Source organism: Onychostoma macrolepis, chromosome 09, assembly GCF_012432095.1.
Source record: "Onychostoma macrolepis isolate SWU-2019 chromosome 09, ASM1243209v1, whole genome shotgun sequence".
Classification (NCBI taxonomy): Eukaryota; Metazoa; Chordata; class Actinopteri; order Cypriniformes; family Cyprinidae; genus Onychostoma; species Onychostoma macrolepis.
Window position 1 is genome coordinate 11,128,337 of NC_081163.1, and position 19,598 is coordinate 11,147,934.

Below are 19,598 nucleotides of genomic sequence, written 5' to 3' on the forward strand. Positions count from 1 at the left end.
TCATAATCTTAAAGCATTCCTGTGTAAGCAACTCAATTAGAAGCTGCAGACCTCTTCACTTCAACACAGAGAGCAGAAGCAGAGCTGAATTGAAACAGAGGTCTGTTCAACCTATTATCCTGCTGTTTTGGGGATCAGGCAGACTTTGGCTGTGAGCCGGAGGCTGTGGTGATTTATTTATTCACATGTTCATCCATCCAGAGGGCCAGAATTTCCCATCTCACCCATTGAGAAGCATTGAGTGAGACTTCTCATAACATTGCATGCGCAATAGATTCACTTAAAGTACACAAAGAGGGCCTAAGGAACGTGCCCATGGAGTAAAATCCTGTCTGGGTGTGATGGGGAAATGCGGCTGTGTTGTTTTTAGTGGCGACTGCGCTTTCAATCGGCGTGTCGCCCTGTCAGGCGGAGACCATAATTAACATGTTAAGTGCACGGCATTGGCATGCACATGCACTTGGCACAGCAATGGAGCGTTTAAAGCAAGACGTGCACTCATAGCCGACGCCGACTCCTTTCATTGTTTGCTGCTATTTGTTATTTTGGGGCCTGTTCAGGCAAATGCGCTTGGCGTTCACATCGCTGGCAGGAGGAGCAGTGATCTGCAGGAGTGAGCTACATGTATTCAAAGCTTTTGGGGTTTAAATTCAAGACGGGGTGATGATCCATCATTCTTACGTCTTAAGAGTTTACTCTTACCTTTATAGGCATGGATGACTGATGTGGGGTTACATGCTAAGCATATTTAATGACGAGAGATTTGTTTTAATTACTGCTATCAGCACCAAAGTCTGTGCATATGAGCTACTGCATGAGTGAAAAATATCAGCATTCACTTCATATATATATATATATATATATATATATATATATATAGAAAATGGTTTATTAAAACAATCTATGTCTGTCTGTCTATGATTATGTTTAAAATATTATTTTAGAATTATTTTATTATATTTTAACTATATATTAATATAACAATTATAAAAAGAATTGCAAAATAAAAATACAAACAATAAAAACACTTACAGCATAACAAATGCTGAGATTTGATAAATTAAAAAAATTCACTCATGTAGTTACAATTCACATGTGTGTGTTTGCATACACACACACAATATATATATATATATATATATATATATATATATATGAAGAGTTCATTTGCAAAAACAGATAACTCAGTTTTTAACTATTTTCAAAAATCATGTTTTTTCATTGTGCATTCCAAGTAATCGCAATCAAACTGCATTTGGGTAATTTGATTAAGTAAAATAACTAACAAAATACAGCAATCTGTTTTTGTAAAAATATATATATATATATATATATATATATATATATATATATATATATATATATATATATATATATATATATATATATATATATATATATATATATATATATATATATATATATATATATATATATATATATATATACATATATATACATACACATATACATATATACATATATATACATATATATATATATATATATATATACATATATATATATATATATACACACACACACACACACACACACACACACAGTGCCCTCCATTAATATAGGCAAATATTAATATGCAATATGAGCAAAAACCGGCTGTGAAAATAAATCTGCATTGTTTATCCTTTTGATCTTTCACTCAAAAAATCCACAAAATTCTAACCTATCATCGAAGTAAAACAATTGAAAGTGGGGAGAAAAACTCATGATGAAATAATGACTAGGAGCATGAAATTGTCCAGCTATGACTTCCTGTTCCACAGGATTATAAATATGAGGATCACAAAGGCCAAATTCCCTTAATCATCCATCACAAGGGGTAAAACCTAAGAATATAGTTCTGATGTGCAGAACAAGATTGTTGAGCATCACAAAATAGTGGCTGTAAGAAAAGAGTTAAAGCATTGAAAATCCCCATTTCCACCATCAGGGCAATAATTAAGAGGTTCCAATCAACTAAAGATGTTAAAAATCTGCCTGGAAGAGGACGTGTGTCTATATCGTCCTAATGCACGGTGAGGAGGAGAGTTTGAGTGGCCAAAGACTCTCTAAGGATCACAGCTGGAGAATTGTAGAGATTAGTTGAGTCAGAAACCTAAAAAAAATATATATATATATCAAACATCCCCTACATCACCACATGTTGTTCGGGAGGGTTTCAAGGAAAATTCTCCTCACTCATCCAAAAACAAACTCCAGCAAATTCAGTTATCAGACACGACTGGAACTTCAAATGGCACTGGCTTCTATGGTCAGATGAAACTAAAAAAAAAAAAAAAAAAAAAGCTTTTTGGCAGCAAACCCATCAGATGAGTTTAGTACAAACAGGGATAAAAACATACCCCATGTCCACGTTAAATATACTGCTGGATCTTTAATGTTGTGGGCCTGTTTTTCTGCCAGAGGTCCTGAACATCTTGTTCAGATGCATGGCATCACGGATTCTATCAAATACCAACAGATAAAAAATCTAAACCTGACTGCCTCTGTTAGAAATCTTATAATGGGTGGTGTTTGGATCTTCCACCAGGAGAACAATCCAAAACAAACATCAAAATAAACACAAAAATGGGTCACTGAGCACAAAATGAATCTTTTACCATGGCTGTCCCTGTCCTCTGACCTGAACCCTACAGAAAATGAGTGAGGTGAACTGAAGAGAAGAAGTACTAACATGGAGCTGTGAATCTGAAGGATCTGGAGATTCTGTATGAAGAAAATGGCCTCTGATCTCTTATCAGGTGTTCTCCAAACTCTTCAGGCATTATAGGAGAAAACTCAGAGCTGTTACCCTGGGAAAAGGACGTTGCAATAATTGGGTGCCAATAATTGTGGCCAACATGAACTAGAGAAGAATTTTGTGAATTTTTTGAATGAAAGATAAACAGGATAAACAATGCAGATTTACCATATTTACCAAGGGTGCCAATATTAATGGATATATATATATATATATATATATATATAAATAAAATTAGGTCTTATAGGTGGCTTTTGCAAAGTGGAGTTTGTGGTAATAGTGACCTTTACAGCTATATGAAATGTCAGAATGCTTATTTTGTCATACACTGAAGTCTGTAACAACTTATTCAATGTCGCATGACTCCAGTTAAAGTCTCGGTTTGACCCAGTAGTGCGTGTAAAACTGCCGAATGTCCAAATAAATTTACAGTACTGCACATGTTGGCTCTAATGACAAGCCGGACAGATTTTCCATGTGCACATTTCTCATTTTTTTACAACAACGATCACCATTTACAGGAAAACCCGAACCTTCTCTCTCCAAGTCAGCTAATGGGCAAATGGGAATCATGAAGGGAAAAACAAGAGGGCCACTTTGTGCATGCTGAACACTGACTCTTGTGGTGGGTCTGCTGAATTTATTAGAACATAAATTGATTTTTAAATACGCATACGAATTTTATCGCCACACCATTCCAAGACAAACGCTAAGCCCTGCAATGCATATTTATCAGGGCTTTGCTCTACTGAAGGGCTTGCTTTATGCCACCACACCATGAGCTGACACCAGCCATCAATGAAAGCCCTGTGTCTGTGGGTTGCTGTGGAGAGCTGTGAACACCTGAGTGCCCAGAGTGAGACCACATCAAGCTAGGCAGAGGAGAAGGCCAAAGACTCGAGCTGGGAAGGAGAAAGCCCTGCGCTGTTGAGCTAACAAGCCTCACTACACAAACTGTGGGCAGTCAGCTCCACGGCGGCCAGCATTAGCGGTCAGAGATGCAGGAACTCTCATGACTGACTCATTACGGTCATAAAAACGCAGAGATTCGTGTTTGATTAGTGATTGGAAGTAATTGGAACATGCGATTTGAGAAGGTGCGTGGATTTGTGGCACTAAGAGCTACTGTGGGTGGCTGGACTGGATCAAAGCTAGAGTGCGTGCCAGCTTGATTATTTACAATCGCAAGTTTCCTGAGCAGACACCCTACACTGACTTCCCCTTCATACTCTCTCACAGTGTTGCCCATTCACAACACTGTATTTCTCCTCGAAACTCTGGATGAGAGCCGAAAACCTGCTTGGCACCGCAAGACCTGCAACCTGCTCGCCATGGTTTACCCCTATAGATTACGCAACGACATGCAATAGCGACCCTCTGGGCATCTTTTAACAAAGCCACATTATTAAGCCAGGCGTAATCGGGACCTTACAAGATCAAGAGCATACACCCGTCCATTACATGACTAATTGGATCACATTACAAAGAAGCAGGAGGGGGTACATAGCTGCCATAACACATCCTTGAAAACAAAAAGCAGAGATGAAAGACCTGGCATTACAGCCACAGCAAAAAAAATATGTCTCCCTCTAAACATTGTATTTCCCTTTTAAGGCGAGGTTTGAGGGAAGTCGAATGTTACTTATAATAACGCATCACACCTGCAGCCCAATCTGAATTAGAGGCCATAACAGAAATGCCTCATAAATTGTTGAGATGGCTCATGTTTACAGCCGCCTTCCATGTGAGTCATGTTTTATACACAGGTGAAGATCGAAAGACTTGTTCTTTGATGTGAAAAGCTTGTATCTATTGATTTTTAACACAATTTTTTGCTGAGCGCAGCAGATTAGTTAGCTATTTGTACTGCCCAGTTATTTTCGTTAACAAAGTACATTGAAAAAAATTATATTAAAAAAAGTGCTTGTTTTATTTCAGCTAGTTTAATTTACACACAAAAACAATTAGTAAAATTAACTCAAATTAATGTGAAAAATGAAAATATATTGAAAACACAAACTATAATTGTATATCAATTATACACTAAAATAACACAGGTACCGGCTGTGTCTACTCTGGGTCCTTTTAAGTTAGATACTTTTGCTTAAGTTACTCTTTTTTTTTAAGATTAATCTGAAGTTTCAGTGATACTAAACAGAACTCCAAAAATAAAGATTATTTCCAAACAGGTTTTCCATACATTTCCCCTCTGCTTCTGCTCGAAAACAGGTAGCCCTGCTCAGAACACCACTGGATGAGCTAGAAGTTGACATGTTGGCCCACTCAAACCAACAGAGCAATATTTTGAAATCACCACAAAGCCACAGTGTTTACATTCTTGGAGAAGCAGGGGTCCAAATTCAAAAACTGAGCCCTATGGGAGCCACATAGAATTTTTGCTGGCAAATTGAAATGGCAGAATAGTGTTTAATTTTTTTGATATTAGAAAGAATATCATTCAGAGTAAAAAAAACATAGCTTTAATTGCATGCTGCCATATGAAGAAGTCAGTATTACATCTGATTTAAAAGCAGAGAAATACTCAACGCTAATTCAGATTTGTGAGTTGGTGCATTCTGAAATGTCACAAGTATGTCTTTGCTTTCTCATGCGTTGCTATATAACAGATAGTAGCATAAGCCTAGCATAAATTTAGAGTTATATTAGTTTCAACTGATACCTCCCCACCAGATAAAATCTGACTAGGCTACAAACTGACACAAAGTTCTCCCCTCAGTGGCTAATATCGATTATATTTTCCATTATTGTTGCAAATTTATATTGTGTCACATTTGCGACTATTTTAGTTGGGACCCTGGGAACTCGTGGCTTACTTATAGCTGTCTCTTCACATATGTGACCCTGGACCACAAAACCAGTCTTAAGTCGCTGCAGTATATTTGTAGCAATAGCCAAAAATACATTGTATGGGTCAAAATTATCAATTTTTCTTTTATGCCAAAAATCATTAGGATATTAAGTAAAGATCATGTTCCATGAAGATATTTTGTACATTTCTTACCGTAAATATATCAAAACTTAATTTTTGATTAGTAATATGCATTGCTAAGAACTTCATTTGTACAACTTTTTAAAGGTGTTTTTCTCAATATTTAGATTTTTTTGAACCCTCAGATTCCAGATTTTCAAATAGTTGTATCTCGGCCAAATATTGTCCGATCCTAACAAACCATACATCAATGGAAAGCTTATATAATTTTTTCGAATAAATTTCGAAAAAATTTACACTTAAGACTGGTTTTGTTGTCCAGGATCACATATGGATCAGGAGAAAGCATTTCAGCACACAAAAAAAAAAATCTCACACATTTGACCTTTGACAGTATGGATGTAGTATATTGGTCAGTGCAGTACTCAGGGTGTGTAACTCACTGTCCACTGGGCTCATGTAGTCAGGGAGATGAGCAGCTGCGGCCGCTGTCGGCATGAGCAGGTCTCCATAAGGGCTGCGGTGACTGGCGATGAGGTGATAGTACTCTGAAGGGTTGGTCCCTGGCGGAGGATGGGGCAGGCCAAACAAGCTCCGCTCCTTCAGGTGTTCATGGGTCACTGCTCAGACAGAGAAGAAAAAAAGTGTAGTATTTTAGGATTCATACACACAGATGGGTAGCGGAGGGTGAAGTTAGACATACCGTCCCCTGCACAATGTTTTGTCACATGGCCATATACAGTATTAAGACAAGTTATACAGCTGCTTATGGCTGAGAGATGTACAGTACAGTACATGAGAAAATTGATAGACATTTTTTGATTCTGTTTTTAGCATAAAAAAAAAAAAAAAAAGGTAAATACCTTTATGAATAAAACTATTGAAATAGTCTGGCTAATGATTAGCAATGAATTATTAAATGAAGCTTCTTGTGAGTCAAGTTGTGCGAGTTGCTGAACTAATATTGACAGTAAGTGTCACCTTCCAATAGGAAATATTACAATAAATGCTGTGTAATGTTGAAAATTCATGTTTCACAACATTGAAAGAACTAAATATTAAAACTAAAATATTAACATTAATATGACTTCCTTTTAATTTATTTTATAAATCATTCACATAACATAATAAGCAAAGTCTGTACGCATACAGTAAAAGATTAAAAAAATATTATGAAATATTATTACAAATTAAAATAACTATATTCTTTTTGAATATATAATTAAAATGTTATTTATTCCTGTGATGGCAAAGTTGAATTTGCAGCAGCCATGAGCCTTCAGAAATTATTCTAAAATGCTTATCTGGTGCTCAAAAAACATGCTGCTTATATTTTTGTGAAAACTAAGATCTTTTTTTTTTTCAGGATTCTTCAATGAATAGAAAGTTTAAATAAAAGAGCATTTATTTAAAATAGAAATCTTTAGTACCAATTCAAAAATTGTATTAACTTGACCTTGCTGAACAAAAAATAAAAGTCCGTTTAAAAAAAATATATATATATATTATATAGATATATAGTTTATAGCAGACATCTTGAAGTATGTTTACAAGTCAAAAGTGGTGCTCTCTCCTTCCCTAAACTTGGGTAAGTTTGTTAACACCAGCACATAGTAAACCTCAGACTAAAGGTGTCAAAAGCAATACATGCAAAGGATATATTTATTTTTCTTTCAGCCTAGGTCAGATAACCATTAGTGCCTCCTATGTCATTTCCGTAACACTCGCCTACGATGAAGAAATAACAGCAGTTCACGTCCTTGCTGCTTAAGTTATGGGACACTCAGGATGGTGGGGGGGTTCCACCTCATTCTTGCTGCTTGGCCATTCATACCATAACAGCTCTATCAGGAACAATTAGGCCCTAGCGAGGTTAAAAAAGAACAGGCGTGTGTTTGTGCTGGATTCATGGCAGAACAAGGCCGTTTATTTTCTCCACGCTCGCCGGATCGTATAACTGCATCCCTAGAGGGGCTCAGAATCGAAGTGAGGAGGGGTGCGGCAGAGGCCGGAGCTGAAAAAGCCCTGAGGCGGTGGACCAATGAAGGCAGATCAGCAGTCAGAACACTGCTCTGGGGCAGGGGACATCTCCACCGATCTTCATCAGTTTTCTTTATGGACCTTCTGTTAAACATGAGAACATGATTGACTTCTGCACGACTGAAGCACTGTCATGAAATTAGCTGACTGTATAATGCAGGAGGAAAAAAAATCTAATTTTGACTTGGATTAGGGAGGAATTTTACGCAAATCATTGAATTAATCACTTGTACGCCTTTTATGCGAGACCTTTGAAGATGTTGGTCAGCTGCTGGGAACAAGGTGTATATGAAATAGTGGGAAATAGGCTTTTTAGTTGTTATTTAGACTAACTCAAGCTCAACTCCTTCCATTATCTCTAATCAACAACACAATCTATTCCACATTGTTTATTTAAGTGTGAAAGCAGAGCCATTATTGCCAAGACTTTGTGCTTAGTGACTTATCTCTCGTCCCAACCTGTTATAGAAACAAGGCTGAAGGGACCAGGCTTTTGGCAAGGTACATAATGTTCAACAAACTGTTTTCTTTCTGACTATCATCTATTTACATATTCAGGCCTACATAAATAAGAACAGGTCTACAGTAATGTTTTTTTTAGCACACTTAATGTCTAAATCGTTGACACATTAAAGGAGATAAACAATGGTAGAGAGCTTCTGTTGTGTTTCAGTTTGTGGAGGAGTGGAACCATTAGCTTTCTTTCTTCGCTGACCAATGTTTTTATTCCTTCTCCCAGACATACCCCCACATGCATAAAACCCACTTTCATCCGGTATAATGGGTGATTCAAAAGTGCTCTTGGATTTCTACTGGCATCTAAAAGCATGGAGGTAGCATCACAAGAAAGCATGTTTTTAGTAAACCACTGTAGAAATACCTTGGCTGTCCCGGATGTTATAATTCACTCACCCTCATGCCATTCTAAACCTGTGACTTTCTTTTTTCTTTCAAGCATAAAATAAGATGCTAGATAGGATGTTCACTCCATAAAATCAAACCAAATGGTTTCTAGGGGCTGTCAAGAACCCAAAACATCAAAGTATTGTAAAAGTGCTTCATTTCTGTCTTTTCTCACACTTACATTACAGCACATAAGTCAGATAGATTACTTTTATGGTGCTTTTAGTCATTTTTGAAACATTTGCTTTTGTGTTTCACAAAAGAAAATCAAATGGGTTTAGAAAGACATGGAATGTAAATGAAATTTTACATTTTTGGCTGAACATACACTACTGTTCAAATGTTTAAATGGTAAGACGGTAAGATGTTAATGTTTTTGAAATAAGTTATGTGGAACAAAATACAATTTTATACAAAGCTGTATTTCTAACAGCCATTACTCCAGTCTTCATTGTCACATGATCCTTCAGAAATCATTCTGATCTGCTGATTTGGCGCTCAGAAAAACATTTCTTATTATCAATGTTAAAAACTACTAAGCTGCTTAATATTTTTGTGGAAATTGTGATTCATTTCTTCAGGATTCTTTAAAAATAGCAGAGTATTTGAAATCCAAATCTTTTGTAACTGTACGTCTGTACTGTCAGTTTTTACCAATTTAATGTGACTTTGCTGAATAAATATAGTCATCTCTTTAAAAAAAAAATTATTGAAAGCTAGTGCATTTGTCAATGACAAGAGCACTATACGAGACTCACCGTCAGCAGGGCTCAGTCCACGTGCTGCAGAGATCATGGAGAGCGTGGGGCTGCTGTGGACTGATCGCAGGTAGTGCTCCATGTGTGGGTTGACATACGGGTGAGGTGGGTTGAAGGGTGATTCTCCGGTAGTTGCAGCATGAGGCGATAGTCGGATAAAAGAGATATCGGAGATAACCGGACTGCCAGATAATCCATGCGGTCTGGCAAAAGACAAAGAGAAAGAAGACCTGAATTAGTTTCTTACACAAAGACAAGCTGCCACATAGTTTAAGTGCTTAAGTGTAGCGTAATTAGGGACCCTCTGTGTAAATGCATGTCTTGAGGCCACATAAAAATACTTAATGTCTTTCACTGTGTCAACGACAGACATGAATTATTTCACTTAAAACAAGCTCAGAACTTATAGTGATCAGGAAATCAGAAATGACTATTTACTTCCTCAATGCATAGTCCTTATTTTATGGTGCATTGAGTTTCCTTTTTAGATGACGCCACAAATCAAATTTTTCAGCCCATGTCCCCTGCAGTCGTCTGGCTCCCTTCTGGTATGTAATGCCCACTTTCCAAAATTAATTCAATCTGTGATTAATAAAATCAAATTTAACCCTCTATTTTCCCCCCAGTTTATCCAGTTTCATTTAGAAACATGTTGCATATTACAGTAAAAAACGAAATAATAATAATAATATATATATATATATATATATATATATATATATATATATATATATATATATATATATATATATATATATATATATATATATATATAAAATGTATCAAAAACTCCGTAGGTAAATCAGACACTTCAATCCTTAGTATTTTTGTCTTGTTTTCCATACAAAATGTCTAAATCTCAAATCAAAAGTATGTCTGAGAAGCAAATTTATAGATAAATTAAAACAAGAAAATTTGCTAAGTTCTACATTCTTGACAGAACAAGTTGCTGGCAAACAATTTTAGGTTCAGGTCAGGTCCAGTTGTCAGTATCAACTGGGTCAAGGGACTTTACAGACTGGGTTTGGGCTTCAATGTGAACTGTGAAAGTGATCATGTTTTTTTCACGAGTCTCAAATGTAGACAAGCTACTCCTCCCTTTACACCTGAGGTCTTGAACAAGTCGAGACTGAGAATGCTGTAGTACATGGATGTTGTAATGTCTGCGTGGGATGGACACCCCTGAAGACACACAAGCTTGAAGTGTTATGATGAGACTGCTTAATACTTCCCCTCCATTTTTCAGACGGTGTTTGAAGAAACTGATGTGTAAAACAAGATAGTGGGGCAGAAGTTCACAGATAGCCCACAGGTCATGGTGAGGATATAAATGTGTCACGTCTTGGCAGGTATCTACGCCGCCCGCACGCCAGTCCAAAAAAACACCAGCCAGGAGGCAGCTGTAACTCTAACATTTCCTGAAAGTAGAGCACACAGTCTGATCTTCTGAATCAGAGAGATGTTTGAAGAGACATTTGCGTGTGGTTCCCTCAACTATATGTTAATGTATAGTGGTTGAACACCTGGACGAGAGCAAGATCAGAATCTAATGTCCTACTAGTACATGTCCGCATTTGGCTGACGCTTTTATCCAATGTGACTTACATTACATTCAAGCTATACCATTCTTATAATTCATAAACTCCTTGGGAATCAAACCCATGACCTTCATTGTTAGTATACAGTGGTTGAACACCTGAATAAGAGCAAGAACAGAATCTGATGACCCACTTTTACATTCATGCATTTGGCAGATCAGATGCTTTTAACCAAAGCAACTTACATTGCATTCAAGCTGTAATTTTTTTTTCAATTCATGAATTCCTTGGGAATCGAACCCATGACCTACATGTTAGTGTACAGTGGTTAAACACCTGGACGAGAGCAAGATCAGAATCTGATGTTCTTCTTTTACATTTAAGCATTTGGCAGATGTTTTTCGTCAAAGCAACTTGTATTGCATTCAAGCTGTAAAGTTTTTCCAATTCATTCATTCCTTGGGAAATCGAACCCACAACCTTGGCATTGCTATCAACATAATCTCAGAGCTACACAAAGGTCCTGAAAGAAAAAGTAATTATTGTAAAATAAACCCAAAAAATGTGATCTGGACCACGATGTCAAACTGATTCTGATTGGCTAATGCGGTGACTGACCAATCATAACCCAGCATCCCAGAGAGCTCTTTTGTTGCAGTTGAGTCCCTAAATGGAGTGCTCTTGAACACAGGGGATATGTCAGACAGTGTTAAATAAAGCAGACCCGTCTATGTCCCCATACTACTTTACTTTCCACTGGGAGAGGAAATGACCATGCGTATGAATCAGAGCCTGCGCTCCACAAGGGTGTGTTCTGCACACGGGCTGCAAATTGCGGGGGGATGGTCGGTTCTTCTGGGGATTTGATGGCAAGCAGGCTACAACTATAGCTACACATTCATTTTGTTTCAAGGAAAATTAGACCGTACTCTACGGGAAAGGGAAAAAAGCTTTTGCCTCAATGAAAGGGGGATGTCTCTTTTAAGAAAGTGTATGTTATTTAGATTTGTTTGACATGTGAATGAAGAGGATTACAGATTGCCTCCATAAAAATGTATTTAGTTATGTGCCAAATACTTAAGGTAACAGTTCTGTCATCATCCACTCACCGTCATGTTTTTTCCAAACCAAGATGTTTAGCAGAAAGTTGAATCTTGCTGTTTGGCGTGCAATGAAAGTAAATGGTGACCAGCTGCAAAAACTGACTAAAAGCACCATTCAAGTATGATAAAAGTAGTTAGAATGACTATATTCTAAATATTTTTGAGCTGTGCAATAGCTTTGCGTGAGGAACAGAATTTTCAAATATACTAGGTTGACGGTGATGATGCCTAACGTCATTGGTTATTTTGTGGGGTTCTTTTTAGTAAATAACTTTTTATCACTCAAAGCAATTCTGAAGAGAAGTTATTGCCTTGGTGTTTTTTGTCATGTTTGTAGTTTTACAGCCCTGATTACCATTCACTTTCTGCTTAACATCTCCTTTTGCAATTGCACAGAAGAAAGAATACAGGTTTAAAATGATATGAGGCTGAGTAAATGATGACAGAATTTGAAACCATTGCTTTAATACATGCATTTTTCAAAAATGGATAAACAGTTTTTTGTACCTTTAATGAGATGTGAGCAAAGCCTACAGTGACGATCTGAACGGCGGGTATCAGATGCATTATGCTTGGCACAGTCTGGCTTCATCTCAGTCTCTCATTTATACCATCTCTGTTCGGAGGCCAACCTGCACCCAGCCTGAGTCGTGCTCAGTTTCCAGTAAACGCCTGCAGACTACCAGGCTTGTCCTGTTGCCAACTTTCTGCCATCAGCCTCCTTGAAAGGATAGCCATAAAGACGTCTCTGTTCTTGAGGAGCTGAAAGAAAACAGACTCGCCATACACAAACCACCAAATCCTCCCCCCCCCATTTGTGGAAAGGGGGGGCGGGGGCGGCTGGAGCAAGTGCTCAAAATTAATATTCGCCTGCAATAGTGCTATGATTTTGCAAACTGCCAGCAAAGATGTGTTATCTGCGGCCATACAAGCATGTGCTTTTGGTTGCCATCTTGACCACTGACAAGAGTATCACAACAGATGGCATCGCCACAGAAAATGTCAGCACGGTTGTAATTATAGTGACCACTTGTTTCAGTGTCCCAATCTGAAGATCAACAGATGTCAATTAAAAATTGTTAATTAAAAACAAAACATTCATTTATAATGCAATAATATTTACAATGGTTTTGAAGCATTTCCCACCATAATTGTACTACTATTGGAAAGTATGTCAACAACAGCAAGCGACAACTCCTAAGTATACAAAAACATAATTAACCCAGTTTTGGGTACATTCCCACATTTCTCAGTGATTGCCAGACAGTCAAAATTGACAAGACAACATGTCAACGTATAAATAAATCAGGAAAACTGCTCAGGGTGTTTGAACCCTCAATAATAAGCCATTATTTACAACTTTACCTGTCAAGGGATAAGAAAAAGTGGGCCCCTACTGACAAGAATGATAACTGAGGTCTTGTTGTTACGCCCTCTCTCTGACAAGATGGTACTTGAACGGTTAAAGATACCTTAGTCATAGACAGGGTATGTCATGGTGCATTTAGAGAGCTTCTTCTTAATAGCTACCTGTCATTTTAGCAGTCTTCCATCGTTGCACCATGGGTGGTAACTGCCCATAGTAACACAACACAATAACTCCATTTGAAATTGAAACTTTTTAATATGTGCTTTCATTAAGCAGTTTCTGTGGAAACATCCAGAATATGCATATTCCCTGCTGACTCCAGAGAGAATATCAGTATGACACATCTTAACAGTGTTCCTGGTCAGGTGTTTTGATTTAGATGAATCACATCATATCCCACAGAGACTGCAGTTAACTGCCACTGGAAGTCGTGGGAACCTTTTCCGAACTTGAGGCATGCTCTCCAGTTGGTACTGCATGTCCAAACCTTACAAACATGTATTAACTTAAATATGCAAACCTATGAACCAAGCGTGAGTGTAAAATCTCAATTACCAACACATAAACCAAAAGATATGTGCAAAAATTCCCCTCACTCAACAGAAACACCAATTAAGTTGGACAACTTCTGTTAGTACGTTGGTTTGAAAAAAAATGTTGGGTGGTTCTCGATACCACTGCAATCTGAAATTGTTTTCTAAAAAGAAAAATGCTAGTGAGTGAATAAGGGAGGATGTGTTTTTCTCATTCACTCTGCTGTCATTGAGGTTCTGGGAAAGGAAAGCTAAATTCTGGATGCTAATTGCTCTGTTTACATGCTGAAATACTCTACAAACATTTAGACATTCATCTTCAAGATTTGTTAACTCTTTCCTATTTGTGCTTGTGGGGAGAGGTTTGATTGCTATGGAAGGTTCTTTGGAAAATGTGTTTGAGCATATTTGAATATACAGAAACCGCTATTTTAATCTGCAGGTCACAAGTCAAACAATTGCCACTGTTATACGACAATTCAATAAATTATGAAGTTAATTTTAGAAAAAAATCCAGGCATTGTATTTGTGTTCCACCTACGTCTCCAAGCAACACATTGCAATAATCCTGTAACGGTGAATCAGTGTGTTTGAACGTATCAGTTAAGAGAATAATTCAATTAAATCACTCTTCAAGAAAGTCACTTGTTTTTGTTATGAATGAATCAGTGTTTGAACAAATCGGTTAAGAGAATAATTCAATTAATCACTCTTTAAGACAGTAACTTGTTTCTGTCTTCAGTCAATCAGTTTGACTGAACAAACTGGTTAAGAGAATCATTCAATTAATTACTTTTTAAGAGAATGAGTCAGTGTGTTTGAACAAAAGGGTTGAATGAATGACTCGCTTCTAAAGTGAGTCGCTACCTACATACTGAAAGAAACACGGAAAAAACACTACCACCGATGCAGAGGTATTTTTTGCAAATATTTACCTTTGAAAACCTCTTACAACTCATTTTACATGTAGCAAAGATGTCTATCCTAAGTGGTAACATAAAACCTATGTATCATGAATCATTCTATAGGGTCCGATCCTTAAATCAGACCCTTGCCATACACTTCCAAAAAAGATAACACTGTGCTTAATTTGCTGTGCAATATACATGTAATTAGGTGAATTGGACACAGGCAGTGAAAAGGACAGCTAAATCAAGGTCCTGATGAATTAGGGGGCCTCTGTCAAGGCCAAGTCACATTAATCAAAGTAGCCAGAGTACACATAGAGACGGCAGGAATTCTCTTTTTCGGACCATTTCGGCTCTTGTGATAAATTGCTCTTGTGTCGCTGGGCTCACAGTATGTATCGCTATCCAATCCGTGATTTTAAATGCAAATGCACAGTTGTACTGATGTTAGTCTTTGTATATATGAAAATGATCATATTTTCTATTTTATATATAATATTAAAATAAAATTTATATTTTTTTCCTATTACAAACATGATCAACATAAAAACTGACCAGAAATTTCTTATTTTTTGGCTTGTCTCTTTCACTATGTGTAGTTTTCTTTTTTTTTTTTTTTTTTTTTACATCCTAGGACTTTCTTATTATTTCCAGGTTTAAAAGACAAAACCTGCCAAAACCGTTTCAGTAAATGTCAGACTTACAGATGTTGTCCAAAACTATAAAATACTACAAGGATGAGATGCTAACATGCCATCAGCTTTGTACTAAACACAATCATTGGCATTTGTTTCTCACTATTTGGACATTGGCTCTCCATGTGCTGCACATCTACAGCTAAAGCTGAACAAATTTTTCTGTCAGAAGACAAACAGATGTACTGGACGAGACCTGACAACGGCATGCTCTGAATCTGTGTGCTTTATATTGAAGATGACTCAACAGGTTGTTTCTTGATTAATGATGATTCCATCAGTGCAAAGAGAGGAAAATGAATGTTGAAGAGGCTAACAAACTTACCCATGCATGGGGTGCAGAGGATGTGGATCATAATGGTACCTCCCCTCGTGGTGGCGCATGTCGATCGGTATCGGCGTGTGGAAGGTTGAGAATAAGTGAGGAGCTATGGAGTCAAAGACAGAAGAGAAGAAAGACAAACATGTCAACAGAGACTATAATACAACATAAGAACACTGTTTTGTGCAAAGGCGCTATTCCAAAAACAAAAAATATATATATATTTTTTTATATTTGATAGTTTTACTCATTTTGTTTTATTTTGTCATTTTTCAGCTTTTTTTCTGTTAATGTCTATACTGTTTTTTTATTCATTTTATTTCATTTTATTTATTTTATTTTAGTACAAATTAAATTAAATGTGAAATGTTTTTGCCAACTAGCTGAAATAAAATAAATTGTAATTTTTTAAACATCTTATTTCATTTCAGTTAACATATGAAGGTATTTTTTATGGTTTTAATTTTAGTTATAATAACCATGATTCAAGCCACATTACACAATAATACCACAGAAAGAGAAAAAGGAACAAAAAGAAATACATAAAATTAGTGTCCTGGAACAAATTCTTCTTCAAAATGTACTTGTTCACAATTTTGAAGCATATTAGAGTACAGAGTTGTTAGCTTAGCAACAGGCTAATGCCAAACCCTATGTATGACACACAGTAGTAGACAACAAGGCAGATTTATACTAGATTTTATAACTGAGCCACAGTCTGGCCTTCTCATCTCCAAGATAATTGAAAACTTATGAACAGTTCCTCAATATTAATGGTCTTACATGTGCAATGAGTGGATTACAGTTTCTCATGATGAGTTTTTATTTGTCTGGGCTAAAAAAGAGGGCCAAAACATGCTCTTCCTGTTATAAAAAGGCTGATTGCTTTAAGGGGGTCTTGTAAAAAACCAACATGCTTTCATTAATGAGTGGAACTTACTTAAGGTGGTGGTTATAGATCTTTGAGTAAGCACTAAATAGCATATACTGTCTGCGTCTTTAATTTATTAATACTATTTTCTCTTAATGAGCCCCTAAGGCTATTTTTGGAAGGACTCATCATGTCATCTCCTGTGCGTGTCTGTCTGTGCCCATTCCTTGCCTGTATTAAAATTCTTGGGCATCACGTGCACCAGTGAGTCAGGCTTGACCTGAGAACAGAGACTATGGGGGTAAAGTCCTCAGATCATTATCTCTACCTGTGAGGAGATGAGGGTAGATGAGGGTGGGGAAGGGCCACAGGGGCCTCTCAGGGGCCCCATCAGGAGGAGACCTGTATGAATCAGCATTCCAGAGCTGCCACTCTCACTCCAATCATCACAGTGGCTCTCAAGCATGCATTATTCTGATTCAAGACTAAGGAACAGGTCAAACAATATGAGGTGAATTCACTAGGAAGCTGTTGCACTTTTGTGCACAATATTTCAGCACAAAACCTGCACTTCATTCACCTGCAAATAGCAGGTAACGTTGTTTCTATGTAAATTATGCTTATTTATTATGGGCAGATTTTACACCAGGGAACATGGAATGAGTGCAGTAATTGTCAAAAATTTGAACATGCCTACTTTTTTGGACTATAAGAAAGGTTTTTTTGTATGCATGTATGAAAGTTGTTTGTCAAATTAGCAAATTAAGTTTTTATGAAGATAAAACAAAACTGTAAATAAATGACTTTTATAAAACAGAATTAACTTCATATATATATATATATTTTTTTTTTTTTTTTTTTTTTTTAGCTGCAAAAATAAGCACATTTCTGAAACCAAAGCTTTACAAAAAAACAGTGCATGTTATTGTACTTTGTGAGCTTGCATTCAGTTTGAATGTCGGTATTTCCAGTGGAATTTGTCCTGGAGAAATGATCAACTCTTCAACCTTTTCATCACTGTCACTGCGGAAACTACAACTGACAGGTAAGCAGGATATTTCACAACGACAAATGCAGGGAGAGATTGGTTGTGTGATGGCTTAAAATCCATCTCAACAGCTCAAAGTGACTGCATACTTTCAGGCTGTAGTAGTGCGTTTTTCCTTGCCAATTAGGTGGACTCCCTTTCCTTGGCGAGTTGGATATGGAGAGGCATTTCTCAAATCCGTGTGTAGGGGCCAACGTAATGAGGGTTTGCGTGTAGGAGGATAAGCATGCATATACATAACATATTCATTGATGCTTTGGCCAAGTGCACACTGCACAGCATGTCAGCGCTTGAGTAAGCCTTTGGAAACTCATGGGATTCCTGTGTGTTTAAAAATGATGGGAACTGGTGCTGTAAAGTGTGGAGAATCATATAGGAGCTAAAACATTTAGTAAGAGCAGTTTTTCATTTTTCTCTCTCACTGAGCTAATGCAATGATCCACATTAAACATCATAAAAATATACTGCAAAAGACCAAACGTCATATGGCAGCCTGTCCAAACACAACAAATGAGCAGACATTAATTGAAAGGCTTAATCTGGGATACAGTAACTGACTCGAGGGTGGACAAGGTCTCATGAGGATGTAGAGGTAGGGACGGCCTGAGAGGGGCTTATTCCATCACCCCGACAGCGCCATTGTTCTTGGGCCAAAAGGAGGACGAAGGTCCAGCACTCAGGAGGGTACACACTACACAGGTGTGATTGTATGGTTTGACCCACTCTGCTTCCTATAAAGAACAGCATGATATAGTATGCTCCTACCAGCATCGAGCAAGTGGTCAAAAAGTCAAGGGGCTTGTGCATAAATTTTCATCCCAAAACAGACTGGAGCCACATTCAAGAAAATCTTTACATTTAAGAATGTTTTAATAGAAACTCGTAAAAAATATTTAGATCTCTAAATTTCATTCTTTAAAAAAAATGACAGACTTCAATGTTTTGTCTTGTTTAACACAACAAATTCAATACTTTAACACAAGTAAATCTTGTCAAACCAAACCAAAACAAAAAACAAGTTAAATAAATGGATTAAACCAAATGTAAAACCAGATTATTTTATTTTATAAATATTTTAAAAATCACAACATGTGGGGTCAAAATGGGCCCCATTATGCATTCTACAGTTAATATCATTACATTAAAATGTTCCAAATTACTTGTGAAATTCATAAATGTAGATTTATTTTAAGGTCCAACTCTCACTATAAACAAACCATTAACTATGACTTCTGCCTCAATAAACTCCTAATTTGCTGCTTATTAATAGTTAAGGTAGTTGTTAAGTTTAGGTATTAATTTGTGTAGGATTAGGGATGTAGAATATGGTCATGCAGAATAAGTGCTTTATAAGCACTAATAAACAGCCAATATGATAATAACAGGCTAATAAACAACTAGTTCATAGTGGAATTGGTCCCTATACTAAAGTGTTAACAACTTTTGAGCTGTAAAATAAGTATATTTCTGAAACAAAAAAAGTGTGTATAAAAACAAATGCATAATGCAATAAAAACAAAAATCATTTATTAAACTCTTAAATAAAACTTGTTTAATTAATTGTATTATATAAATACCCTGCTCCCCCTCATAAATAATAAAAATAACATTGCAATACAATAAAAACACAAATCCATCTAGGGTTGGGCGATATGAGCAAAAATTCATATCTCGGTATTTTGTATTTGGATTAAACAAATAGTGAATGTAAGCATGTAGGCATATATTATGTGCAAAAAGGGTTAAAATCACATTACATTCTAACATTGTGACATTGCAATCTTAAAACAAAAATAATG

The 19,598-nt window shown here is 36.7% G+C and overlaps 1 protein-coding gene across 8 annotated transcripts in view; it reads right to left on the minus strand.

Moving 5' to 3' along the window:
• The window catches only part of gli2a (GLI family zinc finger 2a), an 80,218-nt gene that overhangs the window by 16,775 nt on the left and 43,845 nt on the right, over positions 1-19,598 (minus strand). For 5 of the 8 annotated variants that reach the window (XM_058786878.1, XM_058786877.1, XM_058786879.1 and 2 more), the window contains exons 3-5: positions 15,884-15,986; positions 9,413-9,615; positions 6,155-6,331 (exon numbers count right to left, since the gene is read on the minus strand). In XM_058786878.1, coding sequence (XP_058642861.1) covers positions 6,155-6,331; positions 9,413-9,615; positions 15,884-15,986 — 483 coding nt within the window. Of the gene's footprint in view, positions 1-6,154; positions 6,332-9,412; positions 9,616-12,560; positions 15,987-19,598 lie in introns of those variants that run through there. The other 3 variants (XM_058786884.1, XM_058786883.1, XM_058786882.1) reach the window with 3 other exon arrangements.